The sequence below is a fragment of the Haematobia irritans genome, chromosome 4 (assembly GCF_050003625.1).
Source record: "Haematobia irritans isolate KBUSLIRL chromosome 4, ASM5000362v1, whole genome shotgun sequence".
NCBI classification, from domain to species: Eukaryota; Metazoa; Arthropoda; class Insecta; order Diptera; family Muscidae; genus Haematobia; species Haematobia irritans.
Window position 1 is genome coordinate 183,429,055 of NC_134400.1, and position 25,059 is coordinate 183,454,113.

At 36.4% G+C, this 25,059-nt stretch overlaps 1 protein-coding gene across 2 annotated transcripts in view; it reads right to left on the reverse strand.

The window, feature by feature from the left end:
• Positions 1–2,211: 2,211 nt before the first annotated feature.
• Positions 2,212–25,059, reverse strand: part of LOC142234000 (uncharacterized) — a 75,536-nt gene continuing 52,688 nt past the window's right edge. For both annotated transcript variants that reach the window (XM_075305060.1, XM_075305059.1), the window contains exons 4-16: positions 20,797–21,883; positions 13,551–13,726; positions 12,320–13,483; positions 12,125–12,255; positions 8,759–9,117; positions 8,546–8,691; positions 7,467–7,576; positions 5,987–6,120; positions 5,585–5,916; positions 3,696–5,186; positions 3,315–3,632; positions 2,903–3,243; positions 2,212–2,713 (exon numbers count right to left, since the gene is read on the reverse strand). In XM_075305060.1, coding sequence (XP_075161175.1) covers positions 2,571–2,713; positions 2,903–3,243; positions 3,315–3,632; positions 3,696–5,186; positions 5,585–5,916; positions 5,987–6,120; positions 7,467–7,576; positions 8,546–8,691; positions 8,759–9,117; positions 12,125–12,255; positions 12,320–13,483; positions 13,551–13,726; positions 20,797–21,883 — 5,932 coding nt within the window. In that variant the 3' untranslated portion in view covers positions 2,212–2,570. The remainder of the gene's footprint in view (positions 2,714–2,902; positions 3,244–3,314; positions 3,633–3,695; positions 5,187–5,584; positions 5,917–5,986; positions 6,121–7,466; positions 7,577–8,545; positions 8,692–8,758; positions 9,118–12,124; positions 12,256–12,319; positions 13,484–13,550; positions 13,727–20,796; positions 21,884–25,059) is intronic.

Sequence of the window (25,059 nt, forward strand, 5' to 3'; positions counted from 1 at the left end):
GCCAGATCAAGGAACTCTGCGACAAGGATGGGGTGTGTCCAGAGTGATCTGGTAGTGAGACGGGTAGGCTTAGCTGGGCAAGCAAAAATGTGACGAGTGTCATGTGGCCCCTGATTACAGACGGGACACACGTCAGCTACGCTGCTATCAATCACTGATAAGTATGAATTGAGGCGGCTGCACTTGCCAGATCTTACCTTGTCTGTGCTATGGGCGGCGGTCGAACTCCGAGAACAGGATTAACCTTGTAGCTTCTCACCGCTTCAGCTACAGCATCCTCATGAATCCTGTTCAGACCTGTCTCGTACGCTGCCTGATCTAGAGGCTCTCTTTTGTAACGCTGGATCTCGGGCTCTAGAAGGTGAAGATCAACCGTTACATTCCTGGGTGGAGGTTGTCTATCCACAAGATGGTGATCCGAATCACTTGGATTGCCATCGACAACTTCGATGGCAATCCAAGAGGTACTGCTTTGACAACATGTAGTTGTGTCGACGCACTGGGATGATCTTAGTCTCCGCATAAAGGTGATCCAGGGGTGTATTGCGGAGACATCCTGTTGCGGTTCTAAGGGCAGCGTTCTGACAGGTCTGTATGTTATTCCACTGCGCATCGCTCGTTTGAGGTGTCCACACTGGCGCTGCATAGTTTACCACTGACCGGCCAATTGCCTTATATGTAGTTAACAAGGTTTCTTTGTCCGCACCCCAAGTGCTGCCGGCAAGCGACTTGAGGACCTTGTTTCTACCGCAGAGCTTATCACAAATTGCAGTGGCATGGGCGACGACTTAAAAAGGCAGTCGAATGTGACCCCGAGAATCTTAGGGTAATTTGTTGTAGGAATTGTTTCGCCATCGACTCTGACATTCAACTGCCTGCGTACTTCCGCCGTCCATGTAGTGAATAGTGTGGCTGAGGATTTGGTGGGAGATATCCTCCAACAACACAACTTTGTCATTTCGTTTGTAGCGCATCGAAATACTAGTCTCAGATATCATAAAATATATAGTATTTTTTTGGTGGGGTGAAATTTTGGGTCGATCTAGCTATGTCCGTCTGTCTGGTGAAATAACGCCAACTACAGAACAATATTGATGTAGATCGGATGTTATTACATTATTAAAAAGGAGGTGCCTTGTCATTGAGCTGAACATAGAATCGGGCAGCACTCAGATGTAAGATATGGTCTAAGTGAGCCTAAATTATCGGGCTGCCACCTAACCTAACGCTCCTAACATATGTCTTTTAATAATGTCTTTCGAAAAACGCATATCGGTCCATAATTATATATAGCCCCCATATAAACCGATCTCCAAATTTAACTTCTTAAACTTCGAATTATATCAGTTCCGGTTCATCTCCATCTAATTACCTCTATAAAAGCTGATCAAGACCGAAAGATAGCTACGTAAGTATTTAACTTACCTTTTTAAAACATAGATTCCATAAGGAATAACATACAGTTTATCTTGCCATGGGCAACTTTCTAGTAAAACTGTATATATTTTGTTTGATTTATTATATATGCGAATTTTTGATTTTAAAGAAAACTCATTTTGTAACTGCCAATCGATATAAAAGGCTATATTCATTGACATCAAACTTCCAATGATACAAACAACTTCTACATAAACTTTAAAATATTTTTATATAATTTATATAATTAGTGAATGAAATCAGCATTCCAATTAATTGTTTATTTCTTTAACATACATAAATTTCAACTTTTTTTTATTTCTAATTATTGTCTTATGAGCATATTGACTGCCTCATTTTTATGATTTAAACTAATAAAAGTCACATTAAAATTTTAGAATAATAAGATTTGTTTTTACTTGGATAAAGTTTGTTTTTGTGATTGTTTATATTTGAGTGATAATTGTGTGCCTCGGTTTGCCAATAATACATGTAGTGTAGTGGAGTTAATTGACCCATAATATATATATTTTATAACACTTTAAACATAAAAGCCATTAATTTTCCATAGCATGGGTATACTGACAACAAAGAAATTATGTGAATGGAAATTCATACACTCAGAGAAAACATCAATAAATTTTCTCTAGGTACATGGATTGTTATCTTAGAAAATATGTTTGAAATCGCTTAACTGTGCATTTATACATTCCTAACAATGTTTACAAAGTTTGTATTCCATTTAAATCTGCTTCCATTTATTCAATGTACCCACACTTTTGGAGTATGTAAGCGTTAATTTTTTTATAATTCAATATATTTGATTTATTAAATATACATTTTGCAAAGATATTAAAGAAATATTTATATATGTAAATACGGCTTTAACAATTATTCCGTTTTGCAAAATAATTTAAATACATTTCTGTTTTTCGTATTCTGACGAAATATACTATAAATGCTTAATACTACGAACAAGTTTAAAACTTATAAACTATCGAAGCAATGTGAGAACGATAACTAAATACAGCTTTTATATCGTTTTTTTTTGTATGTAATGTATATGTAAGTATGTGAGGATACTTCAACATAAATAGATTAGATAATACATTAATTTATTTAATGAGTTTAAATTATTATAGAATTAACGAGATTTATGCTTTTTTTGTGGGATCTACAACACCACCAGGACCAGGAAGACCACTTGGGCGGCCGGTTAAATAGCTATCAACTTGACGAGCAGCTTGGCGACCCTCGGTTATGGCCCATACAACTAAGGATTGACCACGACGGCAATCTGGAAAGGTAATAGAAAAAAAGTTAGTCATGAATAACAAAACAGAACTAATAATTGAAACTATATTCGAATATTAAATGTATTTCAAATATAATATTCTCATTGTTTGGCGTCCTTTATTTTATAATTATTTTATTCGCTTACCGGATTTCTATTTATTAATTACTAAAATAAATATCCAATTCTTACCTCCTGCTGCAAATACTTTAGGATTAGAAGTACCATAATGACCATTGCAAGCTTTAACGTTTCCTCGATTATCTAATTCCAAACCCAATTCATTGGGTACTGTTTTTTCGGGACCCAAAAAGCCCATAGCCAAAAGTATCAAATCGGCATTGAAATGCTTCTCTGAGCCAGCAACTTCTTTCATGCTCCAAGCTCCTGTTGGTGTTTTTGTCCATTCAACTTCGACAGTCTTGACAGCTTTGATATGTCCATTTTCACCAATGAATTCTTTGGTAGTTGTACAGTATTGACGAGGATCTTTACCCCATTTAACACGGACCTCCTCATGACCATAGTCGACACTAAAAAATTCAAATGCAATGCAAATGACATATGATTTAAACGGCCTGTAATAAGTTTAAAGAAAACTCACCGGAATACTTTGGGCCATTGTGGCCATGGATTATCATTGGCTCTGCCTTTTGGTGGTTCTGGTAAAATTTCAAAAGTTGTAATACTCTTAGCACCTTGGCGCAATGAAGTGGCTATACAATCACAACCAGTGTCACCACCACCAATGATAATAACATCCTTTCCTTCAGCCGAGATAACCTCATTCTTTCCACCTAATTGTTTCTTTTGCTGGGCTTCCAAGAATTCCATGGCAAAATGTATACCTTTAAGATCACGATTTGCTAATGGCAAATCACGAGGCCATGTCGATCCAGTGGTTAAAAGAACAGCATCGTATCTAAAATTGGATTATTACATAATACATATATGTCTTGAAGCACTAAAGAATAGTTCAACTTACTCCTTCATCAAAACTTCTGCCTTTATGTCTTTACCGACATGTACATTGGTACGAAACTCAATACCCTCGTCGGTCATCAAGTCTACTCGACGTTTCACAACATTCTTAGACAGTTTCATGGTTGGTATTCCATATTGTAATAAACCACCAACGCGATCGTTACGCTCAAAGACAGTAACAAAGTGGCCGGCTCTATTAAGCTGCTGAGCGGCAGCCAATCCTGAAGGTCCCGAACCTACAATGGCTACACGTTTTCCAGTTCTTACTTCAGGTATTTCGGGTTTAATCCAACCCTGCTCAAAGGCGTGATCAATAATGGCGCATTCGATATTTTTTATCGTAACAGCGGGTTCTGAAATGCCCAAGACGCATGAACCCTCACATGGGGCTGGACACACACGACCTGTGAACTCGGGGAAATTGTTTGTTTGCAGTAGTTGGCGCAAAGCTTCTTTCCAGTCATCGTGGAATACTAGATCATTCCACTTGGGAATTATATTACCCAAAGGACAGCCATGTGTATTGGACTGACAGAAAGGTACGCCACATTCCATACAACGGGCCGCTTGCATTTTAAGATTTTTGCGGACATGAGGGAAATTATAGACCTCTTCCCAATCTTTCTGACGCTCCGTAGCATCGCGGTAGGGAGCGGATTCTCGCTTATATTTGACAAAACCTCGGGTCTTATCCAAAATACGATCAGCTCTCTTTTGATCCAAAGCCACATCTTGGATAGCCTCCTCAATATCTTTGACACTGGGCTCATGGGTAGCCTTACCATTTTCAATGGCCTTATTGTTGGATTTAGTTTCCTGTTCTTCTTTTTCGGCTTCCAATTCTTTAAGGGCTCTTTGATAATCGTAAGGGAAGACTTTGACAAATTTGGCCTGTTCTTGAGACCAATTATCCATAATGTCCTTGGCAACCTTGGAACCAGTTTTCTCAATGAAATCTAGCAAAAGTTCTTTAACGTGAGCAACATCACCGGGTAGTTCTAAAGGCAATAATTCCACCAATTCGGGATTAACTTTAGGCTTGAAGGACCCATCAATATCGTAAACATAGGCAATACCACCAGACATGCCAGCAGCAAAATTTCTACCGGTTAGACCCAAGATAACAACGATACCACCAGTCATGTATTCGCAACCATGATCTCCAACACCTTCAACAACAGCAGTGACTCCAGAATTACGAACACAGAAACGTTCGGCTGCAATGCCACGGAAATAGGCACGCCCTTCGGTGGCACCATACAAACACACATTGCCCACAATCACATTAAGATGGGATTCAAATGGTGAAGTTTCCGGTGGAGTGATTACAATAGTACCTCCACACAAACCTTTGCCAACATAATCGTTGGCATCACCCTTTAAGGTGACATTAACACCACGAGCTAAGAAAGCACAGAAGCTCTGACCAGCAGAACCTTCAAGGAATATATCCATGCTTTTACCTTCGGGAAGTCCAGCTTCACCATATTTGCTAAAATTTGAAAAAAAAAGAATAAACATTTTAATAAATTGCTTAAAGCTAGTGGAAGGTTTGCTAGATTAGGTATACACTCATAGAAAAAAGACTGTTATTAATAGCAAACACTGACAGCTGTTTTTCAGCAAACAAAAATTGTTGTTTTAGCAAACATTTCTGCTGTTATGAATAACAACATTTTTGCTGTTATTCATAACATAATATGAAGTTCATTTCCATAATATGAAGTTCATTTCAACAGCAGAAAAATATGTTAAAACAACAGAAATTGGGCATGCAGTCACTGGCTGCAAAAATAACAAACAGTTTATACTGTTATAGAGTTTTACAACTTCAAATATAAGGTTTTAAGCTGAAGCGTTTAATATGTATTTTGGAAGTGATCTACTTACCAAGCTATATGGTAACTAAGTGTTGAACCGAAAGCTCTTTCCTCGTTGTGTATGCGCATTTTTACGGTGACATTGTCTTCAGTACCATTGAATATCGATTGTATTTTAGCAATCAATTCATTATCGGAACGTTTTTCCAGTTGGAAATCTTGTTTCACCGAACCACCAACAATATTTGTTCCAGGACGCAAATTCAATGCATTTTCCAAGAGCATTGATAAATTCAAAGTATTGCCTTTGGCAGACCGTTTTTCAGCAACACGTAACAGATCGGTGCGTCCAATTAAATCTTGGAATTTGCGTATGCCCAAATTGGCCATGATTTTTCGGATCTGTTGCATTAAAAAAATTATAATAATAAAATAAAGGGATATTTTTATAAATTATAATTTATAAACGTACATCTTCGGCCAACATAAAGAAGAAATTGATAACATGCTCTGGTTTACCGGTGAACTTTTTACGCAATACGGGATCTTGGGTAGCGATACCCACGGGACAAGTATTGAGATGACATTTACGCATCATAGTACAACCTGCATTTAGTAACGAGAAATAAAGAAAATTCATTAGTTCTTAACTCTAAAAAATTAGAGACAAAAGAAAAGGACTAAAAAATGATAACCAGTTTTGGAAAATATTCTCACAAATATTCCTTGATTTCGCTGTGGTGACGAATTAGTTTTTGATTTTTAACTAATATTTGCCCAGTGTGACCGTAGCAAAAGTTGGTTGAAAATAGACCATGTTCAGAGACGATAGGTGAAACATTTTTATTTGTTAATTTATTTGAAGATAACTAGATTACCACGTGGACAGGCAAAATCAATCCCTAGTGGTATGTTAATAAATTTGAATGGCAAGCAATCATTAACTCATAAAAAAATACACGCGACCAAGTGTTTGCCTACCGCTTACCGCTGTAGTTGTGTATACACGCTGAGAAAGTAGGTCTCTCTCTGCTGATATTGGCTGATCACCACCGACAAATTTCAGTTACATATAAAGGTCGGTATAACGTTCAGTTTCACCACTGAAAACCAGGTTGTTTTCACGGTTACTTTTTTGAGGGAAAATTTGAAAATGTTTCAAAACTGTTGATCTTCTTTTTTACAAGACGATGAAATAATTGGAATTATTAAGTTAAAAGAAAATGCCAGATATCAATCTACTACACAAGCCTAGCTAAATGTGTTTAATCGCCGGCTAGAGCGAATTTCCATAGCCTTCAGTATAGATCTGGCAGGGGTAGATGACTGATTTTGGGATTTATGTGATAATTTCTAATGGAAATAACATACGAGAATTAATCTTCCCAAATTGAACTCAAATCTATCATCACTGTATATCATCTTTTCATACACATTAATCTTATTTTTTTATTTCGGGTTTTTATTACCTATGTTACACTAGTGGCAGACCGTTATTTCTGGCTCACTTAAACTATTTAGACCATTGTTAGGCCAGACATGCTGCCCAAGGGACCTTCTTTTTATAGCCGAGTCCGAACGCCTATTTACATTGCAGTGAAATTATTTAGAAAAGTCACCAGCACTACTGAGAAAGGTAATCCACTGCTGAAAACAGTTTTGGTATTTGGTCGAAACTGGTATTGAACTCATGACCCTTTGTATGCAAGTTGGGCTGCTAACCATTGCACCACGGTGGTTCCCACTAATGTACCAACATATCGAAATTGCTGAATTCACGATCACACAATGCCTAGTTTCTAGTCAACAACAATTTACTGTGATAAGGATTTTTAGTGATTTTTCAATGTTTTTCTAAATTACATGGTGAATTCTAATTTTAAGCCCTCCCCAAGTTTAAAGCTTTTCAAGGCCTTGATTTTAGAATTTTAGTTTTTTTTTCTCCAACTTACCCATAACAATCAATGGAGCTGTACTGAAACCAAATTCATCGGCTCCCAAACATGCAGCAACGACGACATCAAAACCTGTACGTAGCTGGCCATCAGCCTGGACGACAACTCTGATGGAACAGACAATAACAACAACAGATGTAACCAATGTTGCAGCATCGGCCAGTTCGGTAGTGGATAGCAACACAAAAACATAGAAAATAAAAGGAAAATCATTAGAAAAATTTCTAAACATTTTAATGTAAAGATTCAGATAGAATTACTAATGGAGCCGCCCGCTGCAGCAGCTGATGAGAACGATCGAACACGACGGGGGACGGACGTTTAGAGGAGGAGTAGGTATGCGCAAGTAAGCGAACGAACGATATATTCTAAAGTAGCAATAACTAGTGAGATGATGATTGATTCAATTTGTTTGATTGAATGTGTGTTTAGAGCGTGGTACGTGATTTTTGGGTATCTACTGACAATTGTACAATAGCCTCAAAAGTTTTTGGCGAGTTTTGAATTTGTTTGATATTTTCGTATATCGATTATGGGCATGCCGACATTTCGTTTACAAACTTTAACGCTCACATCCATAGACACACACACTTGAACATTGGGAACAGCATTTCCAGTGTCTTAATCCTCCAAAAAGTAAGACAACAACATCCTTCCATTGACTTCTGGGTGTCGAGTTCAGCATTGTGTTCGTTCTCTTTTGGGCTTCCTTTAAATTTGCTTCGATCGTGTGTGTGTTATTTTGTAAGCGTTTATGTTTTTATCGAAAATGTGGAGGAATTCCTTTTTGAAATTTCATCAGTATTCGGAAATCACCTCTGTGCAAATAAGATCGTGACTTTCATGTTCTATTGTGAACATTGAATTTGTATGCAACGCGACGCGCAAATTCCTGACCTCATTTTGGTTTATTCACTGAATCATCTCCGACGACAAGGCCGTTGAAGAAGCTCGTTATCTGGATAACCAGGTTAATTTAAGTTAGGTATATTTATATTTTATATGTTTTTGCATTGTTTTCTAAATAGTTAGTGTTGGATCAAAAGAACTTGAGATCAGAACATGGGCCAACTCACCTTGAACGTAGATTATTCAAAACCAGTACTTGGTGAGTCTCGGCTACTCCCAATTCCCATGGTAGACCAGCACTTTTAATGCCAGTCCAGGAACTGGCACCAGTGCCGCCATCATGACCTGAGATTACAATATGTTCAGCTTTGCCCTGAAAGAATAATTAGATTGTATATTTTTATTGAATGTACGAGTATCATTTTGATCACATCTCTTACCTTTGCCACACCAGATGCTACTACACCTACACCTACTTCAGACACTAATTTCACGGATATACGTGCATTAGGATTGGAGCACTTCAAATCGTAGATAAGTTCAGCTAAATCCTCAATGGAGTAGATATCGTGATGGGGTGGCGGAGAAATAAGACCCACTCCGGCAACAGAGTGACGTGTTTTAGCGATATCTTTAGTTACCTTGTAACCAGGAAGTTCACCACCTTCACCTGGTTTAGCACCTTGAGCCATTTTGATTTGCAAGTCATCGGCGTTAGCAAGGTAAGAGGCGGTAACACCAAAGCGACCAGAAGCCACTTGCTTAATAGCAGAGCGACGGCTATTTTGGGGATCTTGATCTAAAAAGAAAAATAATTCAATCAGACTATGTGGAAATGATAGTCAAATATTTCTTCTCTTCTCATTTTTATTTGAAATATCGTTACCAAGAACAATGGAAGATGAAGATGGGAAAATGGCAACAGAGGGTATCAAACCATTGACGGCGTTCGATGCAAACGTGTCGTTTATGATTTTTTGTTCCACAAATTAAACTAAGAATAAAAAGAAATTTATATCAGGGAATGACGTAGAACAATCGGTCAAAAGTTTCTCATTATTATTTACACAAAATTTAACATCATTTGTGAGTTTTTAACAAAAAATATTGCAAATTAAAAATGAACGAACGTGTATGTATCGAACACCGTAAATGCAACTTTTGGTATGACGTCGCCCATTTTCCAATCTTCCTTTTCTATTGTTTTTGATCGTTACAATCCATTTAATAAAAACATCCCATTTCTTATAATTTGTCGTTAATATAATAATTGCGAATTTTTTAAAAAGAAAGTATTGCCAGTTCTACAAAAACGGCGGGTTCACAGCACAAGATTGACCCAATGGATACAAATCATCGGACAGAGGGCACATCAGTGTGCGCGTAGTTTCTTCCGTCTTTTTGTGTTGGAGGAGACCATCCCGTGGAACCTGCTTCGTTTGCTTCTGGTCCGAAACGGGATAGAGCAGAACCCCGGACAATTGTACTGATCAGTCTGCCGAAACAACCGGTCGGTTTCGGTGTAACCGGTGCCTGGCAGGGGACACATCCGAAACTGTTCTGGACTAATATCGCTGCGATAGTGTAGTCATACTGACTACGTCTCAGGATGCTGTGCCAACGACAACAACTGTGGGTCATCAGACCCCCCGGCAAACGCTTCTGCATTTTGTGATAAGCTCCGTGGTAGAATCAAGGTCCTAAATTTGTTTATCCTCCCCGTCCATGGACAAAATTACATGTTGTCGATGGTTATTTCTATAACAATCTAGTATCTCCTGGATTGTTATAGCAGTATCAATCACCATATTATGAATAGACAACCATCACCCAGGGATATAGGGGTTGGACTTCACCTTCTAGAGTGCGAGATCCAGCGTTACAAAAGAGATGCTCTAAATCAGGCAGCATACCAGGCAGGTCTGAACAGGATTCATGAAAATACTGTAGCTGAAGCGGTAATAAGCTATATGGTTAATCTTGTTCTAGGGTTCCGGCTGCCGTCCATAGCAACCGAAGAAAGAGACCTGCAACGGCAGACTAGGTTAGTTTTGGCACAGGCAAGTGCAGTCGCCTCAATTCCTATCTATCTGCGGTTGGTAGCAGCATAGCTGATATGTGTTCCATTTGTAATCAAGGGCCACCAGACACGCGTCATATTTTTGCCTGTCTTCCACTCCTACTCGACTCACATTCGGATCACTTTGGATGCATCCCGCATTAGTCGCAGAGTTCCTCCTAAAAAATCAGTTGTAGTACTACTGTTTCGTTGTGGGACGATTTGTTTCTTCGAACTTTTGTACTAAGAAGTTTTGTACTAAGATACACTGGAGCACACGTTAGCTGTGTGCTTCAGTGTGGTGTACATTCTTCAGATGCGCTCTCTTGATAGGGCCTTCCTTGTATAGATCATGAGTCTCCCGCCTAACGATCGTGGATGCATCCGCATTAGTCGCAGAGTTCCTCCTAAAAAATCAGTTGTAGTACTACTGTTTCGCTGTGGGACGATTTGTTTCTTCGGAGTTTTGTACTAAGACATACTGGAGCACACGTTAGCTGTGTGCTCCAGTGTGGTGTACATTCTTCAGATGCGCTCTCTTGATAGGGCCTTCCTTGTTTAGATCATGAGTCTCCCGCCTAACGATCGTGATGCTCACATGTATTTTGTTAGTTAACTACTACCAAGACTACACTGCATGTACACATTTGTAGTTTCAACCTCCGGTAATACTGCAAGCGTCAAATGTCCTCAAAAGCAACAATCAAACATGTTGTGTAAACATACCCAGCAAAAAAATTGGAAGTTCTTCCAAAGGCACAACTTTAAAAGCACTTCCAGAAGATGCACTCCCATTGATGTTCTTTATTTTAACTACCCAGGAAGTTCTTTTAATTCAATTTTTAACACTTGATTTGTTCATACTTTTAATGGGTAATTTTAACTTTTTTTGTTTCAAATAGGCTAAAAACAGAGTAAGAATTCATAAAATGGTACAAATCATTTAAATTTTGTCGAAAAAAATGCTAAATTCAATCTGTAAAAATTGTGAATTTTTGAAAATATTTGAGGTCAAACGTTTCCAACAAGCGTTAGAATCAATTAAAAATTATAAAAATTATTTATTTGACAAAATATAACAGAATTTTCTTAATTTACATTCAAAACACTGAATTCGGATTACACCTAAAGAAGTGATGCAAATTCAGTGCAACGGCTGTTGAAATGGAGGACTTCCGTCCTATGACAAGCCCATGTTAAATTCATCGCTTCTGCGTCAATTATGCACCACTTCCGGATCCAAAAAGAACATTTTCATTACTTTTTTGCTGGGCACTATCTGTGCAACAAATTCAGAGTTGCACAATAGATGCAATGTTTTGTATGTCGGCGACGCAAAATCTTTTTGAAATCAATCAGAGGAGTTTTTCCATCATCTGCAACATGTGCTTCCACTACCAAAGGTAGTCGTACACCAATAGTTTGTATATTTCTATACACACAAAAAATATGTTTTGTGTTCAATCACGAAATTAATTGATCCAATTAATTTTTGATTGAAATGTCTTCAATCACAGAAATGATATTATCAATTAAAAAATTAATTGAATGTAAATTAAAAAATAATTACAATTAAAATTAATACAATTAAAAAATTAATTGATACTATTAATTTTTGTGGTTGAGTTTTGCTTCAATTAAAAATATTGTTGAATGAATTAAACTTTTAATTGAATATTTTTAAAACTCAATTATGTCTTTAATTGCAAAAAAAAAACATCGTGAATTTTTTTTTCTGTGTACTTACTGAGATAACGATCAGCATCTTCACCACCTTCGCCAGTGTTACTCTTGCCACCAATGCGATTCATTGTTATAGCCAATGTTTGATGGGCCTCCAGGGAAATACTACCAAAACTCATGGCACCTGTAGCAAATCTTCAAAGAAATATATGACATATGAAATGTACAAACTCCATAATATCCCACAAGTAGAAATTACCTCTTAACAATTTCACTTGCTGGTTCAACCTCTGATATATCAATCTTTTGGCGATCGTTAGCCAACTCCAATTGACCTCTCAAAGCACATCTTTTAACACTTTCCAAGGTTGAAGCCTTAAATGCTTCAAAAGCATTAGCATTGTTAGCAACTGCAGCTTCTTGGAGGCTAGCGATCGATGATGGCTCATTGATGTGGGCTTCACCACCATGGCGCCAATGATATTGACCAGGATTACGCAGTATACGCGTATCTGTCGAAACCTTGCTATATGTCATTGTGAACCTCTCCAAACCTTCGCGAGCTAGCATTTCCAAAGTAACGCCACCTATGCGGGATGCCGTTCCACGGAAGCATTTATCAATGACATCTTCGCCCATACCAACTGCTTCAAATATCTGGGCACTCTTATAAGATTGGAGAGTACTTATGCCCATTTTAGCCATAACTTTGGCTATACCGGTATCAATAGCCTGAGCATAGGCCGAATAGATCTGCTTGTCCGTAACATCAGGGCTAATAACACCATCATTGCGTAGGGCCTGGGCCAATTCGAAGGCTAAATAGGGACAAATGGCATCTGCACCATAGCCCAAGAGTACACAGATATGATGGACTTCTCGAGCTTCTGCAGTTTCGACAATAATACCCACTTTCATGCGTAAATAGGTATCAATCAAATGATGATGCAAAGCACCCAAAGCCAAAAGGGCTGACACTGGAGCACGACCTTCTTGGCCAGCATTTCGATCAGAAATGATCAAAAGCTGATAGCCTGAAGAGGCGGCGGAGGCGCCTTCACGACAAATACGATCCAAACAATCAATATAACCTTGGACGCCATCTTGAAATTGGAATGTAATATCCAAGACCTTTGTTTTCCAGCCGCGGTGGGTATTACGTTTCAAGAGATTCGTATCTGGAATGCTCAATATTGGGTTATTTAACCAAATGCGATGGACTTGCTCAGCAGAAGGTTGCAAAATATTGCCCTCAGGACCAATTGGACACTGCATGGACATGACAACCTTCTCGCGGAATGGATCAATGGGGGGATTGGTAACTTGAGCAAATAATTGTTTGAAATACTCATATGGTAGGGGTTGGAATGTAGAAAGACAAGCTAAGGGAGCATCGTTGCCCATGGAACCCAAAGCTTCTTTTCTAAAATTTAAATAAATAACTTTTTTAATACGAGAGACCTCTTGGTTAAGAGTATGGATGTAATTACCTGTTCTTAAACATTGGCACCAAAAGCATATTTACTGTTTCATTAGTATATCCATACAGGGAAAGTCTTGGATCCATAACACCTTGCTTGGAAGGGTCACTGTTGACAGTTTCCACAGTGCCGTTGGCATTGTCCGTATTAAAAACGTTAGCATTGCGGATTTCATCCAATGTAATCTATGAATTGAACCAAGAAAGATAAAAGGGTATATAAGAAATTGCAAGGTCGAATATTTTCAGAACTTAAGCATTTTGACAGCCTATAACTACAAATTTTAAAATAAAATAGGAAATCATACAAAACATAAGCAGCATATGCTAGGAAGTAAGGATGAAGCATTTGCAAATTTTGCCAAGGATAGATTTCGATTTTTTTTATAACTCACCATCTGTTATTTTCCAAAATTTTGTATGGTATTAATTGAAGCAAGAAAAAGTTTTGGGGAGATTATTAAAATATATATAGAAAATGTAGGAAGAGTTTCTAAAGATATTACATAAAATATTTGTTTGTAGTTACAATTTATTATTTTTTCGAAATTTTCCACAGCCCAATGAAATTTTCCTTTTGTCTCAAATATTTTATGAACTAAGCGTGGGTATAAAGTTCAATGACCGTATACATAAGTTCAATGTGAAAGCAAAAGAAAATTTTCGTATAATTCACAAAAATAGTAACAAATATATACGGCCGTAAGTTCGGCCAGGCCGAAGCTTATGTACCCTCTACCATGGATTGCGTAGAAACTTCCACGAAAGACTGTCATCCACAATCGAATTACTTGGGTTGTGGTATCTTAAAACTTCTTAACATCGTTTTCTAAATTGTGAGTTAGTCCATACGTGGTATATACTAAAGGTCTGCACAAGTATGCTTGAAAGCGATTTCAAATGGCTTGAATTTTTATAGAACATTCAAAACATCAGAGCTTCGCAAAACAAACCGAACAAATACATCGTTCGACGGCAGCATGGCTTGAAAACACAAGCACAACAAAAGGCAATCAAAACAAAAGCAAGCATAACAAATATCAAATACATGTAGCATAGAACATGTTGCTACTTGGGTTATGCATGTTCTACAGAACCTCAAGCAGCACAGCACATTGGTGTGATTTAATTTTGTTTATTTCTAGAGTCGAACTTTTAGGATTAAAAATGAAAATAAATTACATTGACTTTCAATTTTAACATAAAATAATTTTTAATTTTATTTATAAGTTTATAGTAAAAAATATAGTTATTTCATTTAAAATAAAGGAAAATAAAATACCATTTCAATACCGTTTCATTTAATAAAACTATCAATTCTTAAAAAAAGACAATTGTTTTGTCTTTTTAGATTTGAAATAAATTTGTTTAATTTCTGAATATTGAGAATCTGATTGATTGGATGTCTAAAATTATACCTTTTGTTAGTCTATTTATAACAATATAAAAAAATAATCACATGGATTTTACATTCAAAAAAAAGTTTACTTGGATCCAAAGATTTTGACCTTCCCTTAAGGATTTTGGTATTGATTCCAAGCCAAAGATGCGGCTTCTTTAAAATAAACCTATATGGCCTTAAATCTGGGATCAATAAAATTAAAATTAGGATTTAGATCTTTCATTTCATTTTCGCGGTAGATTAATAAAGCTTTTCACGTACAAATAAATGCCAGTTTAAAAATTCAAATTATAGCGTATACTACAAAGTAAAGATGTTTTCTTAATTCCAAAAAAATAATGTAAACCAAAAATGCTAAATCTTCACCAAAACGCACGCACCAACTGTCCCAGCATTTAATTTTTTGCTTTCAGCTCTTTTAGAAGATGTTTCAAGCATAACAAAATGTTGCAAATACTTCAGAACATGCATACAGGTTCTATAATGCTTGCAACTTTGATGCTTGGTTTCGAATAGAACCTTCAAAACATCGTTCGTTTGCAACCAAATATGGGTAGGTTATGTTCTGATATTTGTTTTATTTGATGTTTGAATGTTTTGCTTGTAGCTATGTTTTGAAAGTTCTATTCATGTTGCAGAACATTTTGAAATTTGAAAATTCAAATATGCTTGTGCAGACCTTTAGTATATACTGGACATAAAAGGTATGTATAGGTAAGTCTACAAATAATTACGAATCGATATGGACTTTTGCACGGCACGTAGAGACCCAGAATTGAAATATGGGGGTCGCTTATATTGGGGCTATGTACAATTATGAACTTCATATGGACCAATTTTTGTGTGATTGGGGATCGATTTATCTGAGGGATATATATAACTATAGACCGATATGGACCTAGTTAAACATGGTTATTAACGGCCATATACTAGCACAATGTACCAAATTTCAACTGACTCGGATGAAATTTGCTCCTCCAAGAGGCTCCAAAACTAAATCTCGGGATCGGTTTTTATGGGGGCTATATATGATTATGAACTGATATGGACCAATTTTTGCATGGGTGTTTGAGGCCATATTTAACACCACGTACTAAATTTCAACCGAATCGGATAAATTTTGTTCTTCCAAGGGGCTCCAGAGGTCAAATGTGGGGATAGGTTTATATGGGGGCTATATATAATTATGGACCGATTTCGACCAATTTTTGCATGGGTGTTTGAGGCCATATTTAACACCACGTACCAAATTTCAACCGAATCGGATAAATTTTGTTCTTCCAAGGGGCTCCGGATGTCAAATGTGGGGATAGGTTTATATGGGGGCTATATATAATTATGGACCGATTTAGATCAATTTTTGAATGGGTGTTTGAGGCCATATATTAACACCACGTACCAAATTTCAGCTGAATCAGATGAATTTTGGTCTTCCAAGAGGCTTCGGAGGTCAAATCTGGTGATCGGTTTATATGAGGGCTATATATAATTATGGACCGATGTGGACCAATTTTGCATGGTCATTAGAGACCATATACTAACACCATGTACCAAATTTCACCCCGATCGGATGAAATTTGCTTCTCTTAGAGGCTCCGCAAGCCAAATCGGGCGATCGGTTTATATGGGGTCTATATATAATTATGGACCGATGTGGACCAATTTTTGCATGGTTGTTAGAGATCATATGTTGACACTATGTATAAAATATCAGCCGGATCGGATGAAATTTGCTTCTCTTAGAGGCTCTGCAAGCCAAATCTGGCGATCGGTTTATATGGGCGCTATATATAATTATGGATCGATGTGGGCGAATTTGGATTGGTTGTTAGAGATCATATGCTGACACCATGTACCAAATTTCAGCCCCATCCCATGGTTGAGGGTATAAAAATGAACTACAGTATGGTTAAAATGGTCATGATTTGGCGCCAATCTTTTTTTCTTTACTTTTTGTTAATTTATTCTTCTGTGAGAGGTTGTAATTTCATGAGTTGTAGTTAAAAAGTACACCAGGGCATTAATATTCCTGATTTTAATAATTACCGTCCCCTAGGATGCAAATTGACACGAATAAACCTATCACAGTACTGGTACTAGGGCTCCAGTTTGTCGCAATTTTTAAATGTTCGTACAATTGATTTTTATACTCTTTCTATATTAAAATATCATTGGATCTACAGATTTACTGAAATACAATTATAAAATAATAAAAATAATAATAATATCTATTCATATTCCAAAAGTTTTTCCATTCTGGGACGATTCGGATGGTCAAAAACTACAAAGATTCCTAAGAGTTTGTCTTTGATTAGTTCATGAGGACCTGTCTATGGGATAGTCTTACTTAGTGCAGTTTTTTTCCCTGTAAGCACTTGCAAGAATTAGTACATATAAATAGGTCTCTTTGTGTATCTTTCCAGTAAAAACTTGCCAGAGAGATTGTACGCTCTTTGATAAAATTATTAGAAATGTACTAGAACGCCATCCTGTCCCAAATTGTAGTTATGTGAGAAGATGATGTACAGTGGTGGTCAAAAATGATTAAATTTGGGAGGAATAATTCTCGTATGTAATTTTCCCTAGGAAAAACAAAAACATATAAGACTCAAATTGAATTATCTCATCCCGTAAGATCTACACTAACGACCATGGAAACTTGCATTAGTCACATGGACGAAAAAGACTGTCTTTCATATGTTTCGGTGTAAAAATTATATGTTTAGCACATTATTTTTAATATATGTATGTTAATATGTTAGAACATATTATTTTTGGGACATATATTAATTTGGAAATTGTCTATAAACATATATGTGTTTAGAAAGAGAGACCGAGACAGTATGCTGCATGTAAAAATTGGAAGCAACTAATTGGCGCCTTAAAAATATGTACACGCAAAAAAAAAAAAAAACGTTTGGAAAACGTGTACCGAAAACGTTTTTCCTTTGTTAGAGTTTTTGAATTGCTTCGAAAATTTTAAACTTTTATCACCAAAAAAAAAAATCGTTTGTTACAAAATATTTATTTTTTCAATAAAAAAAGTTATTTTTGAAACAACAACACAGCCCATTTCGTTTATATCAAACACTGTTCTTTTCTGGCTTTAGGTCTTTAATAAGACACATTTTACAGTTCAAAATTTAATATACTAGTACAATGTAATGTTGAACATTTTTTCGGAATCTTCCGAACATATCTGGAATATATGTAAAAAAAAAACTTTGGTCGAAGCAGGGATCGAACCCACGACCCTTGGCACGCAAGTCGGACGTAGCAACCACTGCTCCACGGTACCAAACTAAATGTTTGTTTCTGTTAAATAAACTTTATTTATTCGGTTCGTGGGCGCCGCAAGCTATGCTATATAAATATAACTTATATGGATAATTATCTATTGATAATTATTCATTATTATCCATAACAGGTACATAGCTCAGTGGTTAGTGTGTTGGCTTACAAAGTGCATGGTCCGCGGTACGATTCTCCGTCCAGGCGAAAGGTAAAAAAAAATCTAAAAATTTATAAAATCGTATAATTTCTTCTACATTGTTGGTATTACAGGAAAAGGTGTTAAAAACTAAAAAAACCTCGTGGATGTGAGAAAGATGTGAGGGAAAATGCAATTAGCAAGAAAACAATGTTTTTTTTGAGTTAGTCTTTACGAAATTGTTTTTACATCCTGGAAAAGAATAAACGTTTATCACAAAAAGTATATACTTTTCTTCCAAATACACTTCCTTACAGCGAAAAGCAAATGAGAAGCGAACTTTGTTTGTCTAAAATTTCGTTTGGGAGGAAAGAATTTTTTTTGCGTGTACACATAAAGAATATTTCATTACACGTTTTTTATACCAGTGTATGTCTAAGGTGAAACGTAATATGTTTGAACAATAGAAACAATATTTTGTTTGGACCAATCCTGAAAATATATATGCTTGAAGAATTTTAGTATTGATTCCGAGCCAAAGAAGCGGAGAACACAAGTAAGGATATTTTTAAGATACAATTAAAATTTTGATTTTTCGATTTTTCAGATTTTTTCTTCATATGCTATCAAAGTCCTGCTATCAAAACGAGTTAACGACAACTTTATTTTCCAAATTCAGGCTCGACTTCCAGTAGAAATTATGCTATGTTTCAAGTAAAAAACATCTTTAAAATAAAGTGTTGAAAACATGTCCTATTTTTTACGATTTTTTGCTTTGTAGTCAAGTTGCAACAAATTTAAAGACAATTTCATTAATTTTAAAAAATTTTTCTGAATTATTAAAGTCAAGTTGACCTTACCCTAACACATTTTCTTTCATGTTATGATACCCATTTTTAAGTAAAATCACTTAATTATAAGGACAATACGACTTCATTGAAAAGTTTATCGGCTTTTGGACAAGGTAAAAAACTTTATATTAGAGAAGTGCGTCTTCTATGCTAAGCAAAGTTTGGATTCGTATTTTAAGGACATGAAATCTTTGGCCTCACGACAATATTTTCTTCAGTGTGGTTGGGAGTATATTTTAGGTATAGTGGCAGCCCGCTTAGCTCACCTAGACTATTCAGTCCATTGTGATACTGAGTGCTGCCCGATTCTAGGTTAAGCTCAATGACAAGGAACCTCCTTTTTATAGCCGAGTTCAAACGGTGTTCCACATTGGAGTTAAACCACTTAGAGAAGCTTTGAAACACTCAGAAATGTCACCAGCATTACTGAGGTGGGATAATCCACCGCTGAACAACTTTTTGGTGTTTGGTCGAAACAGGGCTTGAACCCACGACCCTGTGTATGCAAGGTGGACATGCTAACCATTGCACCACTGTGGCTTGGGAGTATATGTTACAGAAGCGATTTTTTTGAGGGTGCAGCAAAGAAACACATGTCTAGTTAGGCTTGTGGAGATTGGTATCTGGCGTTTTTTTTTTTCAATAACTTTATAAATTCCTTAATCTTCATGTCCTTAGTGGACATGTTCGTATTAAAATTATAATAATAATATGTAAGGTAATTAATTCGGACGAAGAACCAACCTGCATTGATATCAGGCTTACAGGCAGTAATATAGTTACAATGAACCAATTTACCAATTGAAACAATAAACATATGCATATTTTGTACTATACTTCTAATTAACACTTTGAAATATATTACACGTATGATGTGTTTTCGGCTAAAAAACAGCTGATAATTAAGTGCTAACTCTTGAAAGTTTTTACTTGAAAAAAAAAAATCTCCAGCAAAAACTAGCAACTTCTCCCGATGTCAAATTTGATCTCTCTCTAGCTCCCTTTTGTTGGCTTTTTGGCGTAAACGAACGACCTCCAACGACCGTAAAAACTTGTGATAATTATCACTCGTTCGTACCTGAACGGAGCTAATATGAGACAGTGTGAAATAGAAGTGCAGTAAAAATATGAATATCTTTGTTTTTTTTTTTTTGTAATTGATTTAAAAGTGTAAATTGGTTCGTGGTGAGTTGGTACTGGTTTGCGTTCGTGTACATTTCTGCTAATTTTAGCAAAGAGAGTAAAATCCTTCTTTACTCTCAAAAAACAGGTTAATGTGAAGGCGGCCATAGCGTCGACTAGATTAAACCCTATGGGAAAGTGGACCTAGACTAGGGTAATACGAACATACAAATGCTAAACTATGAATAATTTCGTTAAAATAATGTAAAATTTCGTAGTTATAATGAACAGTTTCTTCAATTTGAAAACAATGACATATTTCGTTAATTTTACTAGGAGAATTCTTTCCATGTAGATGCAATTATCTTGTTACATATTTGTTTATTTTTGAAACAACAATAATACATACTTCAAATTATATTCAATTATATTCTCATACATTTTTACTCACCTTTTGTTGTAGCCATTCTGAATGGGGACGTGATTTTGCAATCTTAGTTTTCAATTCAATATCTTGTATGAATTTCTTCTCTTGTGTATCGACCAATAGCATACGACCGGGTTTTAAGCGTGATTTCAAAGTCACCTGCGAAGGATCCACATCATAGACACCAACTTCAGAGGCCATTACCAAAATATTCTCTTTGGTTATATAAAATCGGGATGGTCTCAAGCCATTACGATCTAAAACGGCACCAATGTAACGGCCATCGGTAAACGATATCAAAGCTGGACCATCCCAAGGTTCCATGACGCATGAAGCCCATTGGTAGAAATCGCGTTTCTCTTGTGGCATGGTTTTGTCGTTTTGCCACGCCTCGGGTACCATAGTCATAACCGACTCGGGCAACGTACGATCACTGGCTGCTGTCAAGAATTCCAATACACAATCAAATGAACCCGAATCGGAGAGATTTGGTTCAACGACGGGATATAAATTTTTCAATTCATCGCCAAACAATTCACTCCGCATGACACCCTCACGAGCTTTCATTAGATTTACATTGCCACGCAATGTATTGATCTCACCGTTGTGAGCTAAAACTCGCAAAGGGTGGGCTCTCTCCCACGATGGGAATGTATTGGTAGAGAAACGTGTGTGTACCAATGCCAAATAGGTTTCAAATTGTGGATCTTTGAGATCCGTATAATAGTTCCAAAGTTGATCCGAAGTAAATAGACCCTTGTACACAATAGTCTTCGAAGACAATGAACATATATAAAAGCGACGACCTTCCTTAGCCAATTCGTGGCTAGCACGCTTGCGCAAAACGAAAATCTGCCGTTTGAATGTATCCTCATCCATACTGGAAGGACGAATGACAAATACTTGTCGTGAAAGTGGTTCCGATTTACGGGCCACAGTACCAATGGCATCTTGATTTGTAGGAACTTTGCGCCAAAGTAACACTTCTAATCCCAAATTCTTGGCCAATGCATTGAATTCTTTTTCGGCATCATTGTGAGTATTTTCATCCAAATAGAAAATACCGGTTGCATAATTGCCTAGATCTGGTAGTTTTATACCTTCAGAAGACCTGAAAAAGAGCGAGAAATAAAAGGATTTTGTTAAAATTTTGGACTTTGAATTTGGGTGTTTTTTATACTATTTATAATTTTATTATGGTAGCTTTCTGTAGAACGAATATAAAAGAACAAGTACCTTTTTACTTAGAAAAGTACTTTTTCGAAACTGATGTAGTACAATTTTATCTATGCCACCGTGGTGCAATGGTTAGCATGCCCGCCTTGCATACACAAGGTGGTGGTTTCGATTCCTGCTTCGACCGAACACCAAAAAGTTTTTCAGCGGTGGATTATCCCACCTCAGTAATGCTGGTGACATTTCTGAGGGTTTCAAAGCTTCTCTAAGTGGTTTCACTGCAATGTGGAACGCCGTTCGGACTCGGCTATAAAAAGGAGGTCCCTTGTCATTGAGCTTATGTCCTAAAGACAGTATTGAAGCTCTGGCAGACAAACATTTCGGCAGTAGACCATGGACATTCCAACAGGATTCAGCACCACCAACCAAGAATCGGTTAAGAAGGAGGTTTTTCGTTTCATTTCTACTAACTAATGGCCACTAACATCTCCGGATCTCAATCCTTTGGACTTTTGGGTACGACATTATGGAGAGTAAGGTTGGCACCAAGGTGTCGACACTGAAAAAAATATTGTCGTGAGACCAAAGATTTCATGTCCTTAAAATACGAATGCAAATTTTGCTTAGCATAGACGACGCATTTCTCTAATATAAAGTTTATTTCCTTGTCCAAAAGTCAATGAAGTCGTATTGTCCTTATAATTAAGTGATTTGCCTTAAAAATGGGTATCATAACATGAAAGAAAAATTTTTTGGGGTAAGGTCAACTTGACTTTAATAATTCAGAAAAACTCTTTAAAGTTAATGAAATTGTCTTTAAATTTGTTGTCGTTTTGCATCTTGACTACAAAGCAAAAAATCGTTCAAATATAGGACATGTTTTTCAACACTTTATTTTAAAGAAGTTTTTTACTTGAAACATATCATAATTTCTACTGGAAGTCGAGTCCTACTTTTGAAAATAAAGTTGTCGTTAACTCATTTTTAAAGGACTTTGATAGCGTATGAAGAAAAAAAGCTGAAAAAGCGAAAAATTAAAATTTGCTTCCTAGGAACAAGTACACAAAACCCAAATTTAAAAGAGAATTGTGTCTTAAAAGTATCCTTACTTGTATTCTCCGCTTCTTTGGCTCGGAATAAATACCAAAATTTTTAAAGTAAAGACAAAATCTTTGGAACCGGGCATGCTTTTTTTTCAGTGGACCATCCCAAGACGGCGCCAAAATACCACAGGACCATTTTCGTACCGCGTGTGATGGCTTTGTCGGCTTGATGTTATTTCCGAAACTTTTGTTTTGCACAATAAATTAAAAAAAAAAATGAAAAAACCATAATCAACTAAATCTCCTCTACTGATTTCATGGGTAATTTACGCATGTACATCTGGCACATGAGTCAAATTTCCAATTAAACATCTGTTAACTTTCGCCATGTGAAAAACATTGAGAAATTCATTACAGGTAGTATTGGGTACAATTATTGTTAAACAAAACAAATTTGGTTTTATAAAGTCATCAGTTCAAAGAACCTATAAAACTTGTTTCAAGACCTGCATTCTACTGGACTCTGGGACTTTTGAAATTAACTGCAATAAATCGAACCGAGTAAGCAAATTGTGGTGTAATTAGCTGTCAACCATATCTCTGTATTTTTTTTTTTACCCCACATGAAGTACTTTGAATTATTCCACAGTTCAGTTTCTTTTTCACTTGAGCATGAACTTATCAAGAATTGTATTACATTCATCAGTACTTTTATTTGCAAATGCACCAATCGATGCAATTCAATCAATATTACATATTTTTTTCTTTTTGAGAAATAGATTTGTGTAAATAAAAATCCTCGTCTAGTTGTTTTTTGTTTTTTTGAATTATCGCCATAATTTGCGTCATTGCAGAAATCGATCAATGGCAGATGTTTTGTACTCTACGTATATTCCAAAATTTCCATTGATGGAATGAATTTTATGCCCTATGAGTTATAAATACATGATTCATTACTTAAAACGAACCTGCTTCATTTCATAAAAATGACCTACCTCAGAAACATTTATATACACACTGAAAAATATTATTCACCACGTATAGTGAAAAATCTTATAGAAAATCACGAAATCTTAAATCACACAATGATGATATCAATCACCAACGTCAGTTAAAAAATCAATTGATACAATTAAAAAATGAATTGATACAATTAATTTTTAAACCATCCATCATAGGATGGGGGGTAGGTTAGGTTAGGTGGCAGCCCGATGTATCAGGCTCACTTAGACTATTCAGTCCATTGTGATACCACATTGTTGAACTTCTTATCTTATCACTGAGTGCTGCCCGATTCCATGTTAAGCTCAATGACAAGGGACCTCCTTTTTTATAGCCGAGTCCGAACGGCGTTCCACATTGCAGTGAAACCACTTAGAGAAGCTTTGAAACCCTCAGAAATGTCACCAGCATTACTGAGGTGGGATAATCCACCGCTGAAAAACTTTTTGGTGTTCGGTCGAAGCAGGAATCGAACCCACGACCTTGTGTATGCAAGGCGGGCATGCTAACCATTGCACTACGGTGGCTCCCTAGGATGGGGGGTATATTAACTTTATCATTCCCCCATAAAGTATATATTCTGGATCATGGTGAAATTATGATTGGATCTAGCGATGTCCGTCCGTCTGTCTGTTGAAATCACCCTGACTTCCGAAGGAAACAAGCTATCCACATGAAATTTGGCACAAGTAGTTGTTATTGATGTAGGTCGGACGACTTTTTGTTACAGCCCCCATACACTCAAAAAAAGTTTACTTGGATCCAAAGATTTTGACCTTCCCTTAAGGATTTTGGTATTGATTCCGAGTCAAAGATGGGACTTCTTTAAAAAAAAGAATTTTTTAGAGACATATCTAGCTTTAAATCTAGCACCAATAAAATTAAAACTAGGATACAGATCTCATTCTCTTTTCGAGATTTATTAATAAAGGTACTCAGGTACAAACCAATGCCAGTTTAGAAATCCAAATTATAACGGATACTTCAAAGTAAAAAAATGTTTTCTTAATTCCAAAAAAACTTTAAACCAAAGACGCTAAATCATCACAATAACTCTAAGCCTATA